Raw genomic sequence first — 20536 nt, 5'->3', positions numbered from 1 at the left:
GAAAAGAGGAAGGAGTGAGATCCAGGAAAACTAGAAATGTTTATGTCCCATGTCTTAGGGACTCAGAATAAATTCATCAGACAAGTGTATTTATGTAATAGTTACTGTTTCAAATGAGCATATGTGACAGGTTTCATTATGGCATTTTCATAATACTTGGGTTGATTCTCTTCCCCTCTCTGCTCCCATCACACACTTGCACCCTTAAGTAGTTTCTTTTCTATGTCCTCATCATTCTGTATGTCCTGAGACAAGGTCATACTATAGTCCAGGCTGGCACAGAATTTATCAAGCTCTTTCTGCCTCAGCCTCTTATTCTGGGACAGTAAGCCACTGTACATGTGGTGAGACAAGTTTAAAAGAAAATTCAGTCTCTCTTTAGGCTCTTAAAATTTTAAATGTGTTAAGCCAGAAAGTGACCAGGCATGTATGCCTGCTGTATGTGAAATATGTCCACATGGGTCCTGAGTCTAGCAGGAGTCTGCAAAGAAAGGCTTATAGTGGGAAATGAAAGGTCCAGGAGTTTCCATACAGATTAAGTATCCTCATATGAAATTCTTAAATCCAGAAGTATTTTTGATTTAAGACTTAATTTTCAGGTTTTGAAATATTTTAGTACATGTAAGTGGAAATCTATATCTGTTAAATAAGATTACACACACACACACACACACACACACACACACACACACATACACACACATACACACACAGAGAGAGAGAGAGAGAGAGAGAGAGAGAGAGAGAGAGAGAGAGAGAGAGAGAGAGAGACACTGGTCTCACTATGTAGTTCTGGCTGACCTAGAACTCACCACGTAGATCCGACTGGCCTTGAACTTGAATAGCTTTGCCTTCCCCGGCCCCCTGAATGCTGGGATTAAGATGTACATCATTGTGCCTGGCAGGATTAAACATGTTGATTTAAAATTGTAACAGTAAAGTGAACAGTATACTCAATTTCTTAAATGCAAAGACTCTTCATTAGGCCCCATATATCAAAAATCAATCTATATCCACACTTAAAATGACAAGATAGGAGATATACGCTTCATATAGAAGCTGTACAAGGCTTAACTATGTTTTTGTATACTCTTAATTAACCTAAATTTAGCATTAAGCAAAAATTTTCTTAAGAGTTTGGAATGCTCCACACTAATTTGCATGCTATCTTTGTCCAGAGGCCATGCTAATCTTCTGTATTTTTCCATTGTTAGCAAATGTGCCACTGAATTGAACATGAGCAATAAGCAAAATTTTCATGAGCATTTTGACTTTCAAGGCTATATTTAAATCTGTTTAACAGCTGTGTGTTCTTTCCAAAACCCAGGGTTTCCAAGTGCCACTCATTCCCTGTCAGTGTTTGTTTTGTTACAGTTGTGTTCGCTGTGAATGACTGGGGCTCTGTAAATGGTTTGGTTGCTCAGTATGCCTCCCTGGCAGTTTAATGGCCAATTCAACCAATCTCAGGATCCATGCCGAATAGTTCTTGTGCAGTAATTATTAGTGACAGATAATTTAAAGTAAACATCTACCTGCATGAGCTGTTTAGACCTTCCTTTGGAAGGAGGGCTGGATGGTGCCACTGCTCTGGCAGCTGTCAGAGCCTGAAGCACCGTGAGTCATCAGAGAGATTGTCTTAGGGGAGGAATTACATCTCCAAAGATATTATAGTTCTGAAGTGAGTGAGAGACATGTGTCTGTGCTATGCATTAAAGCACTGCCTCTCTCTTGTCCTTTAATCCGTTGTGCTCAAGGCATCTTTTGATTGGTTTCCTCAAAGATTAGCTGTTGGCTTTCTTGCTTACTTTTAAAGATGGTCATTTAAAAAAGTATCATTGCTTTTTTGGTTTTGTTTATAGTTTCCTTTGGCTTTCATTCCTTTTAGCTTTTTGGTTGAATTGCTAGATTTTTTGTTTTATTTTATCTGTGAGACAGAGTCCCTTTATGCAGTACAAGCAGGCCTACAACTAGCCATTCTTCTGCCTCATCCTCCCAAATGCTGGAATTACAGGTAGTTCAAGTTTTGTTTCCTAACAACGCATTCTGATTAACTTAGCTTCAAGCTTTGCTTTAAAGGTTTCACTATATCAGTACCATTTTACTGTTGGTTTGTTTGTTTATTTGTAATTTTTATTTCTGATGCTGTGATTAATGCAGGGCTGTCATACAAATTTTGGGCTAAAAAATGTGTTTTGCCTGCATGCATATTAAGGGCACCACCAGAAGCCAGAAGAGGGCATTGCATTTCCTGCAACTGGAGATACAAATAGTTGTGAGCTGCCATGTAGGTGCTTAGAACTGCACTTGGGTCCTCTGCAAGAGCAGCCAGTGCTGTGCTCCTAACTGCTGAGCCATCTCTCCAGCCCCAGTGTCATATTGATTTGAATTGGACTTGTTCACTTTGAAGTGTTTACTTTCCGTTTAGACACATTACTTCAGTGTTCCGCTTTAAGATTTTTTTCTGTTAATTTATAGATGTACTATTGTCTGAGAAATTGGTTATAATTTGTTGAAACTTTCTTGGTTGCCTAATAATTTTTTTTTATAATGTTCCATGTGTGCTTAAAAATGTATTTTTCATGATTTATGTGTTGGCCCTTTTATGGTAAATGTTACTTTCTTATTCTGAATTCACTCACTGTTACCAATTCTTTCCGCCTTTCTATACCTTGTTCAGGAAGCTGACACAGATGAGAACCAGGGAACCTTGACATTTGAAGAATTCTGTGTTTTTTACAAAATGATGTCTTTGAGGCGAGACCTTTATTTACTGCTCTTGAGCTACAGTGACAAGAAAGACCACCTGACTGTGGAGGAGCTGGCTCAGTTTTTGAAGGTGGAGCAAAAGGTATCATTAGACTGTGGAATGGATTGTTTACTTAAAAGCACTTGGGTGTAGGTATACATTAAAGGCAGGATACACTGACAAATAGCACACATTATCAAAAAGCATACCAATGGATCATTTAAACCATTTATGTACTAGCTTTTAAGGAAAGTGCCACCTAGTATACATAACTTTTTTATCTTGTCTATGTTGCATATGAATATGTGTATTTTTCTGCAAAGAAATGAAAGCCACCTCATATTTCACTTTAGACTCACTGGTAAATATTTGCTTTGTATTGTGAGGCATTAGTAGTAGTATAAATTTGAGCTTTGTATTGATTTATGTTAGTATAAATTAATACTAGCAAAATATAAATTGATATTTAACTTATAGTATATAGTTGTGGTTTTTTTAAACTATGACATAATTCTTAGATTACACTATGGACACTGATAATTCCACTAGGAAATTGGCATCTAATCAGTGCAAAGGTTAGTAAATTAGGCTTGCCTGGAGTAGGAGTTCCTAAATCTACTTAAAGGAAAACATTAAATTTTTAATATAGTATAGACTGAATTTTGTTCAACAAGTTTAATTTTTTATATGGCTATTTTGTAATTCTTTAAACTCCATTTCTCAGTACAGTGGAGAAATAAATGGGTTTTATGTATAAGCCTCAAACACAGGTGGACGCTCAGATTTGTGTCAATTTAGGTTAATTCATTGCCGTGTATGAACTCAAAGTCCATTTCTGAGACATCATGCTAAATTTGGGGAATGTGCAAAATATACCTTTAGATATCTTGAAATAAAGAGATATTTCATGATTTTCAGAGCCTATGTTTAAAATTAATGGATGCTAAGAAGTAAAGCAATGCACTTTGTTTTTATTGTGTTGAGAAATGGTTCTCCTGTGGTTGAGGACACCTAGAACTCCTCTTGCTCCCTGAACTCTAGGAGAACAGGCATGCAATACATACCCAGAAAAGCAACATACTTTTTAAGGTTTTCCCTTCCTAAGCTTATAAAACTCATTATGAATTAAAAAAAAAATAATGGTGGTGTTTTGTTGCTTCCTTTAAAAGTATCATTGAGGGGCTAGATAGATGGGTCAGTGCTTATAAACACTGGCTTCTTTTCCAGAGGACCCGAGTTTGATTCCCAATACCCATACTGGGTTGCTCACACCATCTGTAACTTCAGCTGCAGGGATCTGACACCTCTGGCCTCCATGGGTACCAACACTCACATGCACATAAGCACACACATGAAGTTTGTTTTTTGTTTTTGTTTTTTTTAATAAAAAATATGATTAAGTAGGGGGCTGGAGAGAATGCTGTACTGTTGGGAAAGCTTACCGTTCTTACAGAGGAACTGAGTTGAGTTGCCAGCATCCCTACCAGAAGGCTTGCAACTGACTGTTACTCCAGCTCCAGGGGATCCAACATCCTCTTCTAGCTTTTATGTGGACTTAGACTACTGTGTATATACATGGGCAGAGACACACATATACACATAAAGACCCCCCCCCCCCTTTTTTTTTGGTTTCTCTGTAGCTTTGGAGCCTGTCCTGGACTAGCTCTGTAGACCAGGCTGAACTCAAACTCACAGAGATCCACCTACCTCTGCCTCCCAAGTACTGGGATTACAGGCAAATCCCTTTTAAAAAAGCATTTTTGTGGGCCATTGGGATGGCTCAGAGGTTAAGTTGCCTGCTCCTAGCCCAAGTTAAATTGCCAGATGACCCAAGTGATGCCAGAACCCACATGATGGAAGGAGAAAATCTACTCCCACAAGCTGTCCTCTGACCACTACCTATGCACCATGGTCTGTAATAGGTTTTCTGTATTGTGATAACAGGTTTTTTTCCGCCAAGCAGTAAGCTAGATCAAGCCGAATTGTGAAAGAACAGGTTTATTGGGAGGCAGAGGCAGGTGGATCTCTGTGAGCTCGAGGCCAGCCTTGGCTACAGAGTGAGTTCCAGGAAAGGTGCAAAGCTACACAGAGAAACCCTGTCTTGAAAAACCAACAAAACAAAACAAAACAAAAAAACAAAAACAACAACAAACAAAACAAAACAACAACAACAACAAAAAACCAGGTTTATTTGAGTAAAGCAACTCCAAGGTGAGTTCTCCAGTCCCAGAGATCGAGGCAGGGAAGTCACTTGCCTGAACTAAAGCAGGGAGCTTATATAGCCTGTAGGCAAGGGGTGATGATGTGTCTGCCATGAGCTGGGTTTGTGCCCAAGCATGGTCAAAAGCTGAGCACTTTAGGCTGGGACTTGGGCTTCTGGGAAGTTCAGTTGAGGAGCTGCTGTAGCTGCCAAGAATGCAAGACTGGGGCTTTTTGGTGTCTTTTCTTTCTTGGAGATTCTCCAAGAGGGTGGGTTTTGGATGAAGCAGGAGTGAGCTGGAGGTTATAGATGAACAGTTTGCTTGTGTCCGTGTGTCTTAGTTAGGGTTACTCTTGCTGTGATGAGACATCATGGCCAAAGGCAACTTGGGGAGGAAGTGATTTCTTTCAGTCATGTTTCTGTATGAAAGTTCATCATCATTGAAAGCAGGGGTGGGGTAGGAACTCAAGCAGGATAAGAACCTGGAGGCAGGAGCTGATGCAGAGCCAGGGAGTACTGCTGTTTACGGCTTGCTGCTCCTCATGCTTTGCCCATCCTGCGTTCTTATAACACCCAGGATCAACATCCTAGGGGTATCCCTACCCACAATAGGCCAGGCACCCCCTCTTCAATCATTAATTAAGAAAGTACCCTACAGACTTGCCTGCCTGCAGATGGATCTTTGGAGGCTTTTTCTCAGTTGAGGTTCCCCCATCTCAGTTTACTTTAGCTTGTGTCAAGTTGACAAAAAACTAGCCAGCACGCTAAATATATGAAATAAATAAATGAATGCATGTAAGGAAAATGCCTTTGTTAAGATGCTAATACATTGCTAATATACATGAATCATTCTCACTCAGTTTTGTTACTAATTTGAATTAAATTGAATTAAAATTTTGTTATTCAGTGTGTGCATGATGTGTATATGTATGGACACATGTGCCACAGTGTTGCTTGTGGAAGCCAGAGGAAAGTATTTTGGAGTTGGTTCTCTCCTTTCATCTTTCCATAGGTCCCAACAATTGAACAGTCAACAGGCTTGTATGGCAAGCATCTTTACCCATAGAGCCATTTTGATGTACTCTAAATTAAATTTTTGAAGTGACTTCAAAAATATATTGTTTTTCAGTAGTATGTGGCAGGGGCGGGGGTTGTGCATCCGAGTTGAACTTGTTTCTGTTCCAGTGGTCCAAATCTTGAAATGTCCTTTAATTTTCTCCTGCTTAAGCCAGAAAAATACCAGTTTTACTTGTCATAGCCCCAGATTTGTCTGATGTTTTTAATCTGAGCCACTAGCCAGTGCTGCGTGCAGGCTCAGAAGTGGCAAAAAGTTTCCCTGACTCAAATCTACTCTGAGCAGGACAGGTATTTTCTAGGACAGCCAAGTGCAATTTTTTAATTACATTTTATGGCTAATTAGGATCTTCAGATTTTTGCTTTAGAGAGAATGAGAAAAAGCAGCAAAAATTTGGCAAACTCGGTCCATACACATGTTTTTCTCTGTATAATTTGCTTACCACAGAGCCTCAGCCTGAAATGTTTTCATTATAAAGATGTATAAAAGTGTGTTTTCAGTTTATAATGAATAAGGCAGCAAGTTATTTTGTGCTAATATGGACTTACAGAATGTCATCCTAGCATTTATATGATTGACATTTCTTTGTAGTAGAGATAACTTTTTTTTCCATGTGTTTGCTTTTTATGGACCTAAGAACTCCTTGCTAACTGTGCCACAGAAGTTTCATCATCTGTTTGCTTTTTAATTGTATTTTTTAATTATGCTCTAAAGTCTTCTATAAGACAGAAAATTTGACCATATGCAGTCTTTCCTGTTTTTCTATTGTGCTAATCTTGGGGATGTGTGTCTGTAAGAAAGAGAAAGAAAGAAGAGACACATACAGACTGACAAGGAGCCAGGAGACAAAGGTGTTACTTGACCGGGTTCCTGGGGAAACTCAGCCCATTTAAATGCCCACAGAGCCATCGTGAGCATGGCCCATTAACTCTCACTTAAGAGAAGGCTATACTCAGCTACCCACTGGTTTCAGAGCCTTGCTTGGTGTCTCTTTTAGATTTCTAAAGTTAAATCTATTAAGCCTGATGTCTGCTGAGATGTTTCTTTTATTCTGTTCCCATTTCAAGCTGGTTAACACTTTATTTGTTGTGAATGGAATGTTACTACTACTACTACTACTACTATTATCATTATTATTATTATTAGACTGTGTGCTATATGGTGGGGTGTGGTTAAGCAGGTCTGGATATACACCTTGCTTCTTTGACTTGGATCACGTTTACCTCTGCATTGGTTACTTTTCTATTGCTCTGATAAAACACCATGACCATGGAAGCTTATAAAAGAAAGAATATAATTGGACTTATGGTTCCAGAGAGTTAGAATCCATGACTGAGCTAAGGCATGGAGGCAGGAACAGCTGAGCACTCACATCTTAAACCCTAAGCAGGAAATAAAGAGAGCAAACTGAAAATGATCCTTTTGAAATATCAAAGCCTGCCCCTCCAACAAACCTCCTCCAACAAGGCCACACCTCCTAGTCCTTCCCAAACAGTTCTACCAACTGGAGCCCAAGTATTCAAACATACGAACCTTTTGGGGCCATTTTCATTCAAACCACCATAACCTCTCATCCTCAAATCTGTGAGTCATTACATAAAATGCTTTTGTTGGCCATATTGCCCTGGCAGGATTAGGGTAAGAATGGAAATAGTTGTTTTTAGTTAGTTTCTTCTATTAACTGTTCAATAAGTGGTCATGTTTACTTAATTGTACTGATTTGGTCATTTTCAAGGAACCTATGTAGGATTATAAGTGAGCAGGTACCCACAGGTATACTAGATTTTACAGTTCCACAGAGAATAAAAATTTTTTTCTTTACTCTTTGCACAACTTGAGGATATTGAAAGTATTTTAAGAATAAAAAGACCGTAGAGATTTCTGTGATAAATTTTCATGTCACAGAGAAGACTTCATAAGGAAGTAAGGATGTAAGGAAATAGGAATACCTCTGTACCTTTTATGCCCGGTCTGATGACACATGGACAGACATGCAGACATGGGGAAATGTGATTTGTGGAAAGGCTGTGATAGCATGCTGTTAAGTAGGAGCAGAGAAGGAACTTGGCAAGACTGTTCAGATCCCTCTGGCATTTGTGTCTTCTGCTCCTTCTCTGTGGGTATAGGATATAGGCAGGGCATCTTCTGAATGTTAGTATCACACCTAACCTGGGTCAGGGAGAGTAGAAATACAGAAAGTCCTTTGCAGGAGTAAATACCTGCTTAAAGGGAGAAGGCCCGGGGGAGTCAGAGACACCTTCCTGCATTTATTATTTCTTCACATTATGAGATGCTGTGTGTTAGGCAGCCAATCCTGAAACACCACTTATATACAGCTAAGGATTTTCTTCTAAGTCAGTTCTTCTTTGCCTCATCACTCCCATGTCTGCTGTGATGTAACATGATGATGATGATGATGATGATGATGATGATGATGATGGTGATGATGGTGATGATGGTGATGATAAAGATAATATATGTGGTCTTTGTCCCATGACTTTGATAAGGAGCCATTAAACACTTGGACTTTCTGAGTGATTGGATAACTTTGTTACTTCCAGTGAGTCAGTCCCCTTCAAATATGAGCTTGCTGGCCCTCTGAATAGTTTCAACCATATCATGAGAGGTGGTGAGCTTTCATTTATACCCCTGAACATAAGGAAGAGAGAGGGAGCTGGGGAATCAATAAATAACTTTGGTCAGTGATATCATCAATATGTACCTCATGCTTATATCATAGACGCTCCATAATTAAAATGCCCTGGGGCTCCGGGTTTAATGAACACATTCCAGGTGCTGTGGAGGGAAGATGTCCAGAATGGCCATAGGTCTTTATAGCTGCTCCACTTCTATGTAGTTCTTTTGTTTGGCTATTCCTGAGGTGCCATTTATTATACATAGATAATGGAGGGGGAAAGCTCTGTCTCTCTTTGAGCCATTCTGTTGAATGACTGAACCTGAAGGAGGTTTGGGGGAATAGTTTAAAGCTAGCTCCTTGACGCCTCCAAACAGGCTTCTCCAAGTCTTCTTGACAGGCCCTTTTCAATAAAGAATCGTCCTGTTCTCTTAGCCAGAATGTCCATCCTCAACACTGAAACGCCTTAGCTTGTTCCTGTCCCCCAGTCCCTACTTGATGTCTGAGCATCTTGGTTGGCTTTCTGCAAGAACCCTGTTTTTATGTCTAGTTCCCTGTTCCTCCTGGTGTGGTGCTTTAGCTAATCATCCTCATTGTTCCTGATTTTGAACCTTGCTTTACTTTTTATACGAAGGGCAGCTGGTACCCACTTTTCCCACCTCACAATGTCAAGTTGAAGGTTGGTCGTGAATGTGACTGAGAAATTCAGAAGTGCAGCAATGTGAAGAATTCAAATTAAAATGCATAAATCTAGTGACTTTAACTTCATCTATTCGGGTGGAATCACTCCAGCCCATTTGAATGTCAGTAGTGCACATCACTTGCTAAGGGGCATGCATTTCTTCCCTTTTTCTGGTTATGTTGAAATTCTGCCAGTAAATTTTCTGGTTTGGGGTAAACAGAAGCCAGTGCTGTGTGAAGTCTGCCCTGGCAGATCTGTACCTAGTTTAATTTCTAAATTAGCTTGAAGCTACTTACATTTGGGTAGCACTTGAAACAATGTCTGTCTGTCTGTCTGTCTGTCTCTATCTATCTATCTATCTATCTATCTATCTATCTATCTATCTATCTATCACTGTCCGTCTGTCTATCATCTACTTACTCATCCATCTATTCATCCATCTGTCATCTTGTCATCTTCCTTTATTTCTCCCTTTCTCTCTATATGCCCAATCATCTATCTATCTATCTATCCATCTATCAAATCTAATCTGTCTAATCTATCTATATTACTGTACCTCAAGAGGCAGAAACCACAAAGGAATATTTTAATGTATAGAAACCTTAAGGTTTGATATTTCAAACACTCTATAACTGAATCACAAGATAGGGAAATATTTGCAACACAGAAAAAGAAATACCAAGTTTCCTTAGTATGGAAAATTCTTTTATGGATCAGTGTACCTGGAAATACTTTGTCCTTATTAGTAACCAAAAGTGTAAAATTAGGCCAAAAGATTATTAATTTAACCCATTAATTTAGTGAACATTAACAAACACGGTATCTACTTTAGCTTGTAAATGGTCTAATTATTCAGTACAGCAGTTTTACAAGTCTGAAATTTTTCAGAATTTACCAAACTTTGATCCATTTTACTTTTAGTCACTTAACCCAAAGAGATAGCCATAGGAAAAGAACACAGAAAATCGCTGTAGAAAAGCATATACAGAAAATGTTGGAAAGCTGTGCTTTGGGCATTCTTTAGCATGGTGGAAACTTGGAGAAACTTAACATGGGTAGTAAGAGCGTCATTAGACAAACAAGAGCTTGACAGCGTTTGAGCTTTGAAACTGAATTTGCTCAACAGGACAAACCCGAGGCATTTTGGTCTCCATGTTACTAAGTCTTCATCATCTTAAGACATAAGATTGGTTACAGACACCAGAGTGCTCACCTTTTAAAACATACTCAGTTGCAAAATAAAACACCACTGCTGGTCATGGGTAGTATCAAGGATTATATGAAATCAAATCCTGGTGCATAGACAGAGTCTTATTTCACCCAGATTTATTCTCATCAGATGGAATGTTAGAAACTTCTCTTAGGAAAATATTACTAGTTATAGTGAGTTGAATATTGATACCCAAAGAGCTAAGTGATAATTTTTAGTACTTGTGAATGTATTGGAGCTAAAGTGAATGTTTATAAGTTGATAGATACAATTAAGATATTAATTCACTGTGGGCCTTAAACCTGAAAGTGAGTAGAAAGCAGTAGAAATGGGCACACGGGAAGAAGGCCATAGGAAGGAGAAGGGCACACGGGAAGAAGGCCATACGAAAGAGGTGGAGACTGCGGTAGTTCTCATGCCAAGGGATGCATGCCACTTTCAGATACAAGGGGAGATAGGGACAGGTTCTCCCTCAGAGACTTCAGGGGAGCTAATCCTGCTGACACCTTAGTTCTGGCCTTCTGGCTTTCACAACCACGGCGGAATAAGTTTCTGTTGTTTTAAGTCACCAGCTTGTTGTTGTATAGTATCCCTAGATATCTAACACAACCCAAGTATGTTTAGGGGGTGATCCTGAGATATTAGCTTATATCAGAAATCAAATACAGTAGCAAGAATCCTACAGTGAAGCCAGGAATCAGCTCTGCTCATGAATACAAATCTTCTGTCCAAATTACTATTGACTTGGTTTTAAATGTGCCTTTAAATAATTTTAAAGATCTTTAGTGTCTTTCCTCCCCCACCCCCAACCTTCCCATCCTCCACCCCAACCCCAGTACACCAGTAAATCCTCCCCTTTGTTTTTTCCCTTTCTCTATTCACCTGTGTTCTACTGTTCCCCTCTCCTTGTTACCTGCCCTTTCCCAGTGATCTGTTTCTTCTTTCCTAGCTTGTTCAGTTACTCCAACTCAGACACTCAAACCTTAAGATTGCCAAGGCTAACCATGTTATTTATTAAGCAGTGCAATGCTATTTGTTAAGCGGTGCTGTTTATCATGCGAGAAAAGTCATGAGGTACAATGAAAAGCACCATAAGAGTTTATTAAGGGAAGGGAACAGAAGAGAGTGCTTAGGCCCATGGAAAGATCATGCAGGGAGAGGGGCAGGATAGATGGAACTGGCTCTTTATAGGTTCCCTCTGCATAGGGGCTTCTGTAGCTATGCCACGGATGTGCATAGATTGTGTAATCACGCTGCGAGCAAATTACGTGATCACGCAGTGCACGGATTAATTAGCACGTAAGGTTCTGGGATGACTAAGCCTCTGGCTTGGCTACAGCGCATGTGCAGTCATGTAGTTGGGGGAGCGGCTAGGTATTCTAACAAACCATATGTTTGAGGAAATTCTGTACTATTAAAGGAAGAAAACAAATAGAAACAAGAAACTTGGTGGAAGTAGAATAGAGGCAACGCAGGAAGAAGGAAACATCAGATATTGGTGGTTAATGTCATCTGAATAAGAAAATTATAGCCGTAAACTGAGAACGAGACACTATGGGAAGAGGTTCAGAGGGGGAAAGGTGTTCTGAAAAACTTAAAGTTTGAGAGTAGAGAGGTCAACACAATGGGAGGTTTATAAAATGGAGGAAACAGAACAGACAGAACTGAAAATAGAAAACAATAAATAGAACAGACAACCGAAAACAGAAAACCATGAGTAGATGGGAGGGAATTGTCAAGCAATAAAAAATGATAAGCATAAAAAGAGATGAATCTCTAGAGAAGCCAGTTGAGGGCCATGAACACTGTGGAAGACGAGCCACTCAGCTACAAATCAAATTCATTATTATAAAACTAAAGTGAGAAATAGAAAAGACCAAAGTCAGCTGAATTACGCTGAGGCAGGATGCGTAACCAGGGTTGGCACAAGCATCACTTTCCAATGCCGCTTGGAAGCCGAGAAACACAGGGGCGATGATTCCAAACTAGAGTGTTCTGCTGCACTAAACTGTCAAAAACAGGTGTGTGTGGAAGAAAAATCCCTGAACATATAAAAACACATGCAAAACGCAGACATCTGACTTCCTTAGAGCTTGGCTGTGGACACGACACAGGGAAGTCAGGGCAGCAGCTCATCAGAGTTCTGAATCAGACAAGCTTAAAAGAAGAGGCAGGACAATGAATTCAGGAAGGGAACAATGGAATTCAGAGGTCATTTCTTACCTTCCTGTTATGTGACAAACATACCAAGGAACCATTAGAATCATGGGAAATATTTGTGGTAGACTTATTAAAACTCAATCAATAGGAATTGCAGCAATCAATAAACCCCAAAACAATTATTAAAAGGGAATGTAATTTTCCCACATGGCCTATTCTCTAGTGTTCAATACTTGCACAGCTGGAATCATTTCACCACCAGATTATTTAGTGAGCATTGTGTGGGTGCACAGTGGGATAAGGGGCAAAGTGGGAGAGCCTTGTTGACTCAAAAGACCTTATGTTAGATGACGCTTACATAGTCTTTAACATAATAAGTCAACAGGTAAGTGTATAAGATGGAAAAATAGTGTCAACCCAGTGAGGAGTGTGGGGATCCATTTCAAAAGAAATATAAGCATTGGCTTTGTTGCCTTTGGAGAGATGATTCCAGGTAGATGATAGGGAATTGTATTTAGCCATAAACACCGATTTTGACGTACTCAATAATGGGTTGAGTTATTTGGGTAAAAATAAATTCAGCAATGTTAAAGTTTGCAATTTTTGTTTCAGGTGTGTGTTTGATGTGCTAGGGAATCATGGTTTGGAGAAATGTAATTTTTCAGTCCATTGACTCTTGTTTTGAAATTTCACTGGGAAGATAAGCAGTGTCGGAATGTGGAGATTTTTACAGAAAGATTACTGGTTTCTATAACTCAGGTGTATTTTGTGTATTTACCTATAATGTGAGGGCTTTTTTCTCTTCTAAATGGTTTTAAAATAGAGTAGTTAAGGGTTGGGGATTTAGCTCAGTGGTAGAGCACTTGCCTAGCAAACTCAAGGCTCTGGGTTCGATCCTCAGCTCAAAAAAAAAAAAAAAAAAAAAGGTAATCTGCCTCCCTAGAATCCTCTGACGAATGTAGACATAAAAAAAAATTAAGAAAAAATAGAGTAGTTAACAGAGCAGAACCGAACTCAGTCTTAAATAATGCAAGAAGTCAGCCTCCAGTAACTGATTTGAGAATTGTAACACCTTCCAAAGATTCGTAAATTTCACCTATATTGAAAAGCCAAACATCCTTCCAATATTTTAGTAAAAACAGAGGAAAACATCAAGGGATTAGGTCTATATGCAGGAAAAAGATTTGGATTTAAACCCAGAAGGTTCCTGCTTCATACAGTTTGGGGACTTTGGTAGCACTCCTTAACTATTCTCTGCATCACACTGAGTCTGAAAACGTTAAGTTTAGATAGCAATTGTAGGGGCTGGAGAGAGGGCTCGGTGATTAAGAACGTGTACCACTCTTGCAGAGTTCTGTTTCTAGCACCCACCTCAGGTGGATCACCACTCTCTGTAACTTCAGCTGCAGAGGATTTGATACCCTCTTTCAGCCCCTGCAGGCTTCCAAGTCCTTGCATGGCTCCAGGGACAGAACTGACCGAGAGCTGCGAGGGGATAAAGAATGGAGAAACTAAGGACAGGTCCGGGTCCCACTGCCTGGATGCCTCCCAAACAGTTCAAGCTACTCAATTGTTTCACCTATCCGAAGGGCCTGATCCAGCCTGGAGCTCCACAGCCCTTGGGTCCTTAGTGCATGAGCTGGCTGTTTGGAACCTTGGGCTTTACACAGGGACACTTTGCTCAGCCTGGAGGGAGGGGACTGGACCTGCCTGTACTGAATCCTCCAGGTTTAAATGAATCCCCAGGGGAGTCTTGGCCCTGGAGGAGGTGGGTTGGAGGAGAGGGACTGGGGGAGGGTGGGGGCGGGGGGGAGGACAGGGTGGGTGGGGTGGGGGGGACCTGATGTGTGGAATTAAAACACAAATGTAATAAATAGAAAAAGGAGAAAGAAAAAAGAATGGAGACACACACCCAGAGAACTAGCTGGAGACAGTGGGCTGGACTTTCTGATGGAGGAGCCTCAGCACCTGGAATTTCACTGTATTTATTATGTACATTTGAACGGGGGGGGGGGGGGGGAGGTGATTACCTACAGCCAAACAAGGAGGCAGAGCTAGTGATAGAGACACTCAAGAAGGAAGGGTTTATGGAGTACAGCTGGACCAAGGAGTCAGTTTTAGCTAATTGCAGTAGGAGCAGTTTCTGTAGTCTTAAGTCTATAAATATGTGGGGCCATCTGCACACACTGTCGACTCCAGCGCTCAGACCCCAGAGGAAGGTTTTGCCATTTCTTTGAGCCCAGCCCAAGGAAGGCACTACAGTTTTCCTGTGGGTCTGAGTCTTTGGAGTCCTTGACATGGCCATGTCTCATCAACAGCACACGTTGACTCAGGACTTCACACACTCAAGGCTTCTCTCATGTTCTACAGAGGCACTTGTGCACAATAGAATAGATTGTAATATGTAATAACTATTTTGCATGATATCAATATGCAAATGTAAAAAGGCATCCTAAAGAGAGGCTTAAAAATGAAAATGTGTCATGCCATTCATTGAGATGCTGCTTACACAAGAAGGTGATGGGGCAGGGTGGGAGTGGATTCACTCTAACTTCAACTCTTGTGAGCAGAGTTTATACAGTTAGTCAACTGGGAGAAAGTTATTTCTAGAAATTTTTTAGTTTTGTGAAGTCTTTACTAATCTTGTCCATTAATTTGGTGAACATATTTTCAAGTATGGTTTTAAAGAATCGAATTCTGAGCCGGGCGGTGGTGGCGCACGCCTTTAATCCCAGCACTTGGGAGGCAGAGCCAGGCAGATCTCTGTGAGTTCGAGGCCAGTCTGGTCTCCAAAGCGAGTTCCAGGAAAGGCGCAAAGCTACACAGAGAAACCTTGTCTCGAAAAACAAACAAACAAACAAACAAACAAACAAAAAATCGAATTCTGCTTTGCATCTTGAGGTGATAATGAATTCTCTGCTCATCTACCATCACCCTAGAACGATGGGTGGTTTGTTGTTTGTACTTTGCTGTAGATCTCATGGGCTCCTGGTGGTTTACTTGAGTGTAGCTCATAGCCCCTGCACCTTGGAACACATGACCGCATACCTGAATTACTGCAAAGTGAACTCAGGCTTTCCAAAACACATAATGTTACCAGTCTGATTTTCTTTTTCCCTCCCTCTCTCCGTTTCTCCCTCCCTCCTTCCTTCCTTCCTTCCTTCCTTCCTTCCTTCCTTCCTTCCTTCCTTCCTTCCTCTCTCTCTCTCTCTCTCTCTCTCCCTCTCTCCCTCTCTCTCTCTCTCCCTCTCTCTCTCTTTCCCTCTCTCCCTCCCCCCTCTCTTTCTTTCTCTTTTTCCCCAAGATTGGATTTCTCCGTATAACAGCCCTGGCTGTCCTGGTACTCACTCTGTAGACCACACTGGCCTCAAACTCACAGAGATCTGCCTTCCTCTGCCTCCTGAGTGCTGGGATTAAAGGTGGGTACCACCATGCCTAGCCGTGGTGTGGTTCTTTTTATATTATGAGAAATTACCTTTTAGGTTATGTGTGCTATGTCTAGCTTATAGTAGACAATCTACTGAGGGGCTCATGGCTTTCTGGGTCCCTAGAGTTCCTTGGAGACACTGCAGTTCTGTTTAATTAACCATATTTACTGGTGATTGGTCAAGGTTATGGACTTCATTCAAGGATGCACTGCTATTATGCAACGGGTTTGGAAAACAAAGCATTGTATATTTTTTTAAACTGACAAAAAAAAAAATCCCCAAACAAACAAGCAAATAACAGCCTTTTCTCCTACAGAATGTTTAAATGCTATTAAATAAATATTTAGCTAAAAAAATTAGTAAACAAAACAAAGCAAAACAAAGGGGCTGGAGAGATGGCTCAGCAGTTAAGAACACTGACTGCTCTTCAAGAGGACCTGGGTTCAATCCCCAGCACCCACATGGCAGCTCACAACTGTCTGTAATTCCAAGATCTGACACCTTGACACAGACATACATGCAGGTAAAATGCCAATGTACACAAAATAAGAATAAATAAATTACTTAAAAACAAAAAGCAAAAACAAAAACAATTAGCTTTTACTAAAATCCATTGAACCTAAAAGACAATGGGATCTTTGAAGACTGTAATTGAACTCTGTTTTCATTATTTTATTCTAGCTCACAAGATTGACTTCCTCTATTGTTACTCATCCATATTTTAAAATGTCACTGTTAGATTCATGAGTAAATGGACTTTTCTTTTTTTTAAGTAAAAATAACATTTTTTCTTTTTTGCGTTCTGGGGCTCAGACCCACAGATTTATAAATGTTAGGGCAAGTCTTCTACCAGTGAGCTACAATCCCAAGCCTGCCCTCAAGCTTTCTGCTGGTCTTTAAAGAGGTTCTTTCTAAAGACTTTACTTTCTTGTATTGTGTAACTATCCATGCAGCAGCCTCGAGGCTGACAGTGATAAGAGCATGTGCTGCCTTCTTGGCGCTGCAAAATGTTCCCCCAAGGGTTCATTCCCTGACCCTCACCACCACCCTGTCCTGTAGCCATTTCAAAGATAAGTGACTTTTGTGGTCACCCTGTCACTATGAATCGGTTGATCTGAACAAAACCCATCTGGTCACAGAGCCCTGTGTGATACGTACTCTTTGGTCATTTGTTTACTTTGGCTCACTTTTGTGTTCCTGAATCACCATAGCCACTGCTTGGTGGAAGATGCTTTAAAGATGGCCATACAGCTGAATTGACTTAGAAACATTCTATTTTGATACATCATAATTTTCTTCCTACATATATTTATGACTATCACAGTTTGGTTTTTATGTAAGAATAATTTATTTTGCAGATAGCTACTATATATGAGTGGGTTTGGGGCAATAGTTTTGCATTCATTTTCTTTTATTCCTTCATGGAGAGCATTTATCTAAGAGTTGAAGGGCTGTGTTCACCGACCAAAGCTGAAGGATGCCAAGGCAAGTTAAGATCATAATCTTCCTCCAAAGATGAAAGCAAAAAAATGAGTCTGAGTCTGGGAACTTCAAACAGTGTTTGCTGCAGCCCCAGAAATGTCAAGTGTGGGATCCTAGTCAGTCAGCCCTTCTTGCTGCGGTGTAGGGGACCACAGCTCATGAAGTTGCAGGTGCTTTCTTTCTCTTCTGCTTTCTTTAGATGAGTAATGTGACCGTGGACTATTGTCTTGACATCATAAAGAAGTTTGAAGTTTCTGAAGAAAATAAAGTGAAAAATGTCCTTGGGATTGAAGGTAACTAGTGGTCTTTATCTGTGTTTCTCTGTGTTTCCCATCTGCTACATTAAATTTTATTAACAATTTTTTAGGAAGCAAAATCGGGAAATAGTCTTGGAATTTCAGGTAATTCAGATAAAGCCCAAAAGCATATGTTTTCCCTCACAGCCGAATCTCTGGTTTTGTTTTTCTCATTTTACAGTACTCAAGCTACCATTGCGTGTGGAGAATGCCAAGAAATATTTGGACTTTGCTCAAATGGATAATTTTTTTTTTTAAGAAATAGTCATGTCCTGATGATTGTAGGAAGGGAAATTTGGCTCCCAAACAAATAATCTACAAAAGTTGTGACTTGAAAAATAAACATTTTTTAAAAATAAAATGTTAAAAATTGATTTGTTTTACCAGCTGATAGCATTTCAGAAACTGTTAGAAAAGGAAGTCTTGTGAACACCTTATTTTATAGCAAAGGATAGTAACACCAAAGAAAATTAAATAATTTACTTACAATTGTGCATCCAGAATATAGCTCCTAGGATTTATATATAAATAATATGGTATAAATATAGCTACTATATGTATAAGCTATATGCCTTTAAAATATGCAGAGAAATAAATTATAGGCTGTGAGATTTCTCAAGCAGAACAGATAATTTTAACTGAAGACTACTGGGAAACTCAACATCCCTCAAGAACATGCAAAGGCACAACTGATTGCTGACTTCTGGTATTTTCCTGCTCCCAGGGTCACTATATAACTCAGGTTGACCCTGAACTTCTGGTCTCAAGCAATCAGGCTCAAAATGCCATACATGGCTTGATGAGGAACTTTTAATGCCAAGTACTTATTTCCTGAGGTGAAAGAGAATTACCATAAAGGGGAATAAATTAAAATGTTCTATCATTAAAACTATTTTAAAACAGAAGACAAACTGACATGGGCCTCTTTAGACTGTACCAAGATATAAATATTTTTCTTGAGGCTTCCTTCAAAGTTGCAATTAAATATGGTCCCTAGTTATAAGCATAAAAAAGTTGCCATGAAGAAACTCTGAAGACTCAGAGGATATTTACAGATTGAATTTCACCAAACGAGTCTCAAAGACTTGAAACAACTTGTAATGGTGACTACTTGTGGTCACTCCTATTTTAATTCATGAATCCGTGACGATGGCTGCCTCTTCTACTCAGGTTTTATATTTTGAAAGCTTATAGAAAAACTGGTAGATTTTTCTACACAAACTTTTAAGCACCATTTCTAAGTTACTTATGTGAAAACCATCGACAGCATTTTCCCCAAAGCAAGTCTCATAGTTAGTCACCCTCTAAATTTAGGTAAGTCTTAAATGTTTTAGCCTTATACTTTACCATGTGCTGTTTTTCAGAACATCCTAACAACTTAGCAGTTACTGGTTGATTGAGGTATAAATATGGCTATAATGCAATTCTGGTCACCCCTGAGGTCGCACTACATAAACATAGCTCGCGTTTAGTAGTTAATTAATTCATTTGTCATGACAAGATGTCAGTTCATTTTTCTATAGGATATATGTATTTAAATGGCTACTCCCCGAAGTCATATCTTTGGATACTCCTTGTGGCATCGAGCGAACCTCTCATTGCTCCAGTTGCCCGCACAAACATTGTCCTGATACTTGCTTCTGACTAGTCTTTGACCGGTTTTTTGGTCTCTCTTGGCATCAATTAAGCAGATATCCTTTGAAAGCTCTTCATTTCGCTCTTTCCTCCAAAGGCTTCACGAACTTCATGCGTAGTCCTGCTTGTGATGTATTTAACCCTTTGCACCATGAAGTGTACCAAGACATGGATCAGCCCCTCTGCAACTACTACATTGCTTCATCTCACAACACATACCTGACGGGGGACCAGCTCCTTTCTCAATCTAAAGTGGATATGTATGCACGGGTGCTACAAGAGGGCTGTCGATGTGTGGAAGGTAAGTGTTGTTTGTCTGAGCTCAGGTGTGATTAGTTAATAGGACATTTAAATAACAGAGCCCCAAAAGCTATTTCTATATTAACTAGAAATATTTGTTCATTATAGAATAATTCTTCTCTTTGTCTCCTTGTTTTCAATCACAAGGGACAGAGAAATGTGCCAATATTGGAGAAACATATTCTGAATTGTTAAAATATTATTCATAAATAACAATCTACCTGAAAAGATGTTTTAAAATAAAAACCAGAAAAATACTTTAGGACAACTATCTATTTTGAAGAGGCTTCATGGTCTACATTTATTAAATTGCGAATCAGTTTTGGTGGTGAAGACACGGATATGAGGAAGATGTGGTATTTGACTTTGAAGAGCTCACAGATGATCAGGGAGCACATACATAAAAATGTTAGTATGATATGAGGATTCTGTGGGCCGAGTCACAGGCACGGTAGAGGAGTGTTACCATAGGCAAATAGAGTGTGAGATGAAATTAATGAAGCAGAGCTGGGTCAGGCATGATAGTTTTAGGTTCAAGTAAGAGAGAGGGTTGTTTTGGCTAACTGCTTGAAGGGACCAGATCACCATGATGGGGAGGCTGGTCACCGTGCATCCACAGTCAGGAAGCAGAGAGAGGTGAATGCTGGCTGGGCATCAGGCTTTCTCATTCCCCCTGCCCCTTTTCAT

General features: G+C 39.8%; 1 protein-coding gene and 1 non-coding gene across 6 annotated transcripts in view; one reads left to right on the top strand and one right to left on the bottom strand.

The window, feature by feature from the left end:
• Plch1 (phospholipase C eta 1) overlaps nucleotides 1–20536 on the top strand; it is a 217072-nt gene that overhangs the window by 138401 nt on the left and 58135 nt on the right. For all 5 annotated transcript variants that reach the window (XM_036190617.1, XM_036190614.1, XM_036190613.1 and 2 more), the window contains exons 6-8: nucleotides 2678–2848; nucleotides 17818–17911; nucleotides 19647–19850. In XM_036190617.1, coding sequence (XP_036046510.1) covers nucleotides 2678–2848; nucleotides 17818–17911; nucleotides 19647–19850 — 469 coding nt within the window. The remainder of the gene's footprint in view (nucleotides 1–2677; nucleotides 2849–17817; nucleotides 17912–19646; nucleotides 19851–20536) is intronic.
• Nucleotides 1132–1236, bottom strand: LOC118586432. The gene has a single exon (XR_004945322.1). It is a non-coding gene; the product is annotated as a U6 spliceosomal RNA (small nuclear RNA).

This window comes from Onychomys torridus, chromosome 6, assembly GCF_903995425.1.
Source record: "Onychomys torridus chromosome 6, mOncTor1.1, whole genome shotgun sequence".
Taxonomy (NCBI): domain Eukaryota; kingdom Metazoa; phylum Chordata; class Mammalia; order Rodentia; family Cricetidae; genus Onychomys; species Onychomys torridus.
This window is presented reverse-complemented; position numbering and strand designations above follow the sequence as displayed.